This window comes from Salvelinus namaycush, unplaced genomic scaffold, assembly GCF_016432855.1.
Source record: "Salvelinus namaycush isolate Seneca unplaced genomic scaffold, SaNama_1.0 Scaffold393, whole genome shotgun sequence".
NCBI lineage: Eukaryota > Metazoa > Chordata > Actinopteri > Salmoniformes > Salmonidae > Salvelinus > Salvelinus namaycush.
In genome coordinates, this window is record NW_024060930.1 from 181,746 (window position 1) to 188,606 (window position 6,861).

The 6,861-nt window shown below is 47.1% G+C and overlaps 1 protein-coding gene across 1 annotated transcript; it reads left to right on the plus strand.

The window, feature by feature from the left end:
- Positions 1-305: 305 nt before the first annotated feature.
- On the plus strand, positions 306-4,561 carry LOC120040930. The gene is made up of 14 exons (XM_038985913.1): positions 306-461; positions 568-639; positions 718-801; positions 899-1,045; positions 1,135-1,215; positions 1,335-1,484; positions 1,602-1,651; positions 1,773-1,842; positions 1,935-2,021; positions 2,115-2,213; positions 2,336-2,416; positions 2,523-2,627; positions 3,069-3,128; positions 4,538-4,561. The coding sequence occupies exons 1-14, from the start codon at positions 306-308 to the stop codon at positions 4,559-4,561; spliced, it is 1,266 nt and encodes a 421-aa protein (XP_038841841.1).
- Positions 4,562-6,861: the final 2,300 nt, after the last annotated feature.

Consider the following 6,861-nt stretch of genomic DNA (forward strand, 5'->3'; position numbering starts at 1 on the left):
GTAAAACTGACCCTCCTACCCGATCCTCGACCTCGGTGATGTCATTTACAAAATAGCCTCCAACACTCTACTCAACAATTATAGAAATTATAACAATTATATTGTTAATTATAGAAATGTTGTGTATTTCTATAATTCAGACTTGGCAAAAATGCTTGTGCTAGAGATGTTGTAGCTAGCTAGCTTGCTAGCTAACATTAACTTTAGTAACTGTTGCTAAGCGATCGACTTTTGCTTCCTAGTTAGCTAGTATTAGCAATTTTGCTACTTTTTATGTCCTAACAATTGTTTATTTTTGTATTGCAATGTTCCTCATTTTAGAAACAACTGTCCTGGATGAGGTCCAGTTGGATGTGCCATTGGATGATGTGCCAGATGTTCCACAGCTGCCAGTCCTCCTTGATGTCCAGAATGCTGCTATCATCCCTGAGGATGTGCCAGATGTGCAGACTATCCTTGAGGTACAATTTTCTGAAAGTTTGGAGTTTTATGTTTGAAAAATATCCCAGATATTCAAGTTGTGTCTCTTTGACATGAAACAAATCTCTTGTCTGCTTTCTGCTTTAGAAGGCCACTGGCAATTGGCAGTTGATTCCGATTAGGTTCAGCCCCCTGTACTGTGGGCCTGTTGTGATCAGGGTAAGAGACCCCCCACACGCACACACATCACGGTTACTATGTTTACAGTTTCCAACATGAATGTATTGTAATGTGCAGAACAATGCCGGTCCGGTGGTTAAAGCTTGGAGAACTTTCCAGTTCATCAGCCCCATCATCACCTACATGCGTGGGGGATCCCAGGTATGTGTCTTTGTAACTTCCTAATCTACATTGTCAGTGTGTCACAGCGATTGCTGAAGTGGTTTTGTTGATGTTGTCTTGTTGTTTATCTCAACAGCAGGTGGTGGTGAGGATGCACCACGTTAGTAGGGTGAGAGGCCTGGAGACTCAACTGGTGTGGGCCATCTCCAAGGAGACAGCCAGGCTTAGTCCAAAGGGCATCCCCTACTGTGCCACCAAAGTGCAGTCCATCACTTGGATCCAGGTAAGACGTAAATACTACTGAAATAGTATTAAATTAGATTTTTCTTCACTTATTCCATTTGGCCTTAACATGTATTCTCTCTCTGTCAGCGTGTGGCTGGCAGGGTGACCCACTATGTGTCTCACCTCCGCCACGAGACGTCTGTGGACGTGACGCTTGGCTGCTACCAGGTAAATAAACGATTTCCTATGTATATAGACTAGACATTACTGGGCATTTTTGCATTAGATTTGGTGTGTTTTCTAATATTGTGTGTGTGGTAAACAGGTGTGTTGTGTGTTTTGAGCAGCAGACTGATGTCTCAGTGGTGTACGCCACTCTCCACATGGGGCTGGACGGGCTTCTCTCCTCTTCAGCGTGGTCGGAGGCTGCCTCCTTCTCTACGCCCACCACTCAGCAGTTCACTGACCCAGAGCCTGAGGGCCACAACTGCTATGAGGTCAGACGTTACACACACATACTATTGACTAAGAGCATTAAGATCCTTCCATTGACCGATTGTTTGTTATGTCATTGCATTGGTCACTGATTTTGAATGCTTGTTTTGTTGTCGTAGGGCTGGGAGGAGGACCTGCTGCCTGAGGAGAGGGAGGTTCCTCTGCTAAAGTGAGTTCCTCTAAATGTCTGTGTAGTCTGGGCTTGTCAGATGCTGAAGGATAGTGGTCATAATGCTGTTATCCCCCATTGACTCTAATGGTTGACATGCTCCATTCCCTCCCTTTCACAGCCTCTACCTTACCACCAAGAGAGTGGAGGACATCGCCCTGAGGCTCGTCTCCCTGCGCCAGGCCTTCACTGTGAGTGGACCCACTTTTCTTTTTCTCTCCGTGACTTCTTGTTCTGTCTCCTAGAGGAAGATGCCTCACCCTAACTCTTCCCTCTTCCCTAGACCCTGCTTGGTTCCACCCTGAGCAGGAACCATCTGTTTGTGGCGGGAAAGGTCCTCCTGGGCGCACTGGTTCAGGCCAACCACATGGTAACTCACTAATTCATTCTCTTTCAAGGGAAAGAGAGCGTCCCTGAGGGGAAATGTGTTCTGTTCACTAAGATGCTCTTTTCTTTGTCATAGGACGAGGCCAAGTTCATCCGTACTTATAACGACTTTGTGGACTACCTGAGTGACCCCTCCAAGCGGAATGACATTGAGAGGGAGCTGGCTGAGGCAAAGGTGAGTTCATTAACTCTTTCAAGTCTCACTGAGTTCTTCCACATGCATGTCTTTTATACATCACAGTAGCTGATCTATATGAAATCATTCCTATTTTCTCCAAACGTGTTTTCTTGTCCTAGATCCATCATGTGAACATGATAGATGTCGTCTTTGAGCTGGTGCTGTTTGGGATGATGACAGCTCAGAAGTCCCTGATGGTGGTAAGTAGCATCTCACTGGTACATGTTTTGATATCTATTAGCAGTTTCACTTAAATTCCTCTTCTCTTCTATTCTCTCCTCTTTTCTCCTCCTTTGTTTCCTTTAGCACCCCGGTGGGTTTGTGGAGCATCTGTACGCTCTCCTGTACTCCTTCCTGCCCACTGCTGCCAACATGGAGCCAGAGGCTGACAGATACCTGCTGCTGCTCAATGTAAGAGTCAAGAGGTTACTTCCTGTTTACTTCCATATTCTTAGTGTACTTCCTTATTCATGGTTAACCAGGTTCCAATGTCATTTTAGGGGGAGTATTTCTAATTGTTTCTCTCCTCTTGATAAGCTAGTAACTCAGAGCCATTTTCTATGTGTTGTGTGGTGTTCTCTTCAGGGCGGACTGATGGCTCTGCTAGATGACATGTTTGGCCAGCAGCTGGCCTGGTACTTTAACCCAGAGTCTCTGGTCACGGAGCTCTCCAGCCTCCTGGAGTACCACTTGGAGAACCTCATGGCCAGCATGTAGTCCTACTGCAGGGACCATACTCCTTTCTCATTCTCTCTCTCTTTTGAAGGAATTAAGGACTTGAAGTGCTTTGTTGATCCCTGATTAGTTAACACCCATTAATTTAATGTATTCTCTTGTTTTCTCTCCCCACAGGATTCTTGTGACACTTTGCCACCCAAGAGGGATCCAGACACCAATGCACTACATTACTTTGCACTGAATTTGACATTTTTAAATAAAATAAGTTGTAGTTCAAAAACATTTTTGTTTCTGTCTTTTCATCTATTTGATTTTATGACCATTTCCTCTTCCTAGAGGTATAATGCTAATATTAGATTATTACATGAACAATGATGCTTTATTATCTGCATATGGAAATAAAAAAACAATGTTTAGTTGATTTACAGATACTACAGGCCCACACTTTATATGGTTTTGTACTGTGGTTTGTGATACTGTACTATTTAAAAGCATGTAGGACTACATACACTGAGTGCACAAAACATTAGGAACGTCTTCCTAATATTGAGTTGCACACCCTTTTTCCCTCAGAACAGCCTCAATTCGTCGGGGCATGGACTCTACAAGCTGCACTAAGCGTTCCACAAGGATGCTGGCCCATGTTGTGTCAAGTTGGCTGGACGTCCTTTGCGTGGTGGACCATTTTTGATACACATGGGAAACTGTTGAGCATGAAAAAAAACAGCAGTGTTGCAGTTCTTGACACACTTAACCCGGTGTGCCTGGCACCTACTACCATACCCCGTTCAAAGGCAGTTAAATCTTTTGTCTTGTCGAATCACCCTCTGAATGACACACACAATCCATGTCTCAATTCTCTCAAGGTTTTAAAATCTTTCTTTAACTCCCCTTCATCTACACTGATTGAAGTGGATTCAACAAGTGACATCAATAAGGGGTCATAGCTTTCACTTGGTCAGTCTGTCATGGAAAGAGCATGTGTCCTCAATGTTTTGTATTATCAGTGTGTGTAGTAACCTGGTACAGTATAACGTTTACCACTAGAGGGGGTAATTGCTTCAGTCTTGAATGTTACTTCTCACTATCCCTACTCTACATTAACAGTCTGCCATTGTAGACTCCGGTAACTTGGGTATCTTATTTTTTTTTATATTTGCCATTAATGTCTGAACCATTTACCATCTTTCCCACTGAAACCAGTAATGTTAGCGTTCATGTGAGAGAGGGTGTAGTAGTGCATACTGACCACTAGTTGGATCATAGTGTGGGTGGTGGAGTTCATGCAGGAACACAGAGGGTAGAGGCATTCTCCATCACAGTAGAAGGCAGAGTAACCCGTAGGAGCCAATACCCAGTCCTAATGGAGAGAAATACCATAGAAATCGAATGACAAGATTAGATGAATGACTAGAATAGACTCTTTCAATGAGAAATGATAAAGAATCCAAAGAACATACTCTACAATGCACATCCTACACAAATACCTTGCTTCCCTAAAAATACTGTGTGTTACAGCAAATAAGGTGGTACAATGTTAGCTCATGAATATCTATTCAGTACAATGAGTAGTTAAGAGAGATAGAATCTCACCTTCCAGCCTTGTTCACTGAATCTCACATATAATTCATGTCTCTTACAAGCCTGACACCCACACATGGCTGTGATCTGAAAGGGACCAAAAAATATGTTATGAACCAGGAAAGACTAATGTACACTTTGGATGCATTGGATGACATGTAAACTCAACTTAAGTAATTTTGTAATTGGGATGAACTCTCCCTTTAAATTGTGTATAAAACAAGTTTAACTACAAGACGAAAAACCAGTGTTGTCCCCCTGACCTTGTATGTATACTGGGCAAGGGCAGGTCGTATTTGGGCTTCTTCTTATGGGGGTTGGGTTTCAGGGCGCCTGGGGGGCGACAGGGGACCTGGCTGACCCTGAAGAAGTTGGTTAGATGAGTCCTTGAAGGCTTATATCTATGTTTTGGAATGTTGGATGTTGATTTTGGGAGGCTTCCATCATGGAAGAGGGACCAGACCACTTTTTTTGTTAGTTAACCTAAATGAATCACGACCCTCTATAGAATAACAACAGTTGACTGCTATTTAAGTAATAGTTTGACTGTCAAATCCATGTATTGGTGTGTGGCCATTGACTTTTATGGAGAGACCGGCCCAAATTTTCTGTGCCATTTCCTGGGCATTTCATTACCTCCGCGTTCGAAGTTCTGTGCGTTCTAAGTTCTGCGCATCCCAGCGCTTGGAAAAATCAATGGTACAAAACCTAAGATATTGATCTTGTAAGAGGTGCGTAACAGGCTGCAGGGAAGTCAGGCACAGGAGAGCAGAACTGGGTAATAACCGAAGCAGTTTAATGAGGAAAAAACCAACGGCTCCCAGAACAACAAAATATGGGTTGAAATAATCCATCGCAAACCAGTCTGAAGTGCACATACACTTTACAACAAACAATTCCACACACAGACATGGGGGGAACAGAGGGTTATTTACACGTCAAGTAATGAGGGAATGTAAACCAGGAGTGCGGGAAAACAAGACAAAACAAATGGAAAATTATAGGTGGATTGGCGATTGCTAGAAGACCGGTGACGTTGAACGCCGCCCGAACAAGGAGAGGAACCGACTTCGGCGGAAGTCGTGACAGTACCCCCCTCCCTTGACGCGGGGCTCCAGCAGCGCGCCGACACCGGCCTCGGGGACGACCAGGAAGGCGAGGTGCAGGGCGATCCGGACGGAGACGGTGGAACTCCTGCATGATTGAATTGTCCAACACATCCTCCACCAGAACCCAGCATCTCTCCTCCGGACCGTACCCCTCCCACTCCATGAGTTACTGAAGGCCCCTCGCCCGATGCCTCGAATCCAGTATGGAGCGAACGGCATACGCCGGGTCCCCCTCGATGTCCAGAGGGGGCAGAGGAACCTCCCGCACCTCAGACCCCTGGAGCGGACCAGCCACCACCGGCCTGAGGAGACACACATGGATTGAGGGGTTAATACGGTAATCGAGTGGGAGCTGTAACCTGTAACACACCTCGTTCAGTCTCCCCAGGACTTTAAACGGCCCCACAAACCGCGGACCCAGCTTCCGGCAGGGCAGGCGGAGGGGCAGGTTTCGGGTCGAGAGCCAGACCGGGCACCGGGACCTCACTGCGGTGACAGTCTGCGCTGGTTTTCTGGCGCAGCACGGCGCGCTGAAGGTGAACATGGGAGGCGTCCCATGTCACCTCCGCGCGCCGGAACCAGTCGTCCACCGCAGGAGCCTCGGTCTGACTCTGATGCCAAGGAGCCAGAACCGGCTGATACCCCAGTACGCACTGGAAGGGGGAGAGGTTAGTGGAAGAGTGGCGAAGCGAGTTCTGGGCCATCTCTGCCCAGGGCACGAACGCCGCCCACTCCCCCGGCCGGTCCTGGCAACAAGACCGCAGAAACCTACCCAGCAGACGGAACGTACAGCAGACGGAACGTACAGACACCCAGCGGGACACTGGAGAGGAGCGGGCCCTGCCCATAACGCCTGCTCAATGTCCGCGTCCAGCTCCCATACTACCAGCGCCACCAGGCAGGAGGCCGGGAGTATGGGGGTGGGTTCCATGGGCCGCTCCTCTGTGTCATACAGCCAGGACAGTGCGTCTGCCTTGACATTCTGGGAACCTGGTCTGTTCAAAAGGGTGAAAACAAAACGGGTGAAAAACATGGCCCACCTTGCCTGGCGAGGATTCAGTCTCCTCGCTGCCCGGATGTACTCCAGATTGCAGTGGTCAGTCCAGATGAGAAAAGGGTGTTTTGCCCCCTCAAGCCAATGTCTCCACGCCTTCAAAGCCTTGATGACAGCCAACAGCTCCCGGTCCCCCACGTCATAGTTTCGCTCCACCGGGCTGAGCTTCCTCGAGAAGAAGGCACAGGGGTGGAGCTTCGGTGGCGTACCCGAGCGCTGAGAG

Excerpts from the sequence above, each read along its gene's own strand:
- LOC120040930 (XM_038985913.1), top strand. The coding sequence starts at position 306 with ATGTTCCTCATTTTAGAAACAACTGTCCTGGATGAGGTCCAGTTGGAT. Across the intron at positions 2,417-2,522 it reads CTCAGAAGTCCCTGATGGTG|CACCCCGGTGGGTTTGTGGA; the intron begins GTAAGTAGCATC and ends TGTTTCCTTTAG. Across the intron at positions 3,129-4,537 it reads CCAATGCACTACATTACTTT|CCTGACACCCACACATGGCT; the intron begins GCACTGAATTTG and ends GTCTCTTACAAG.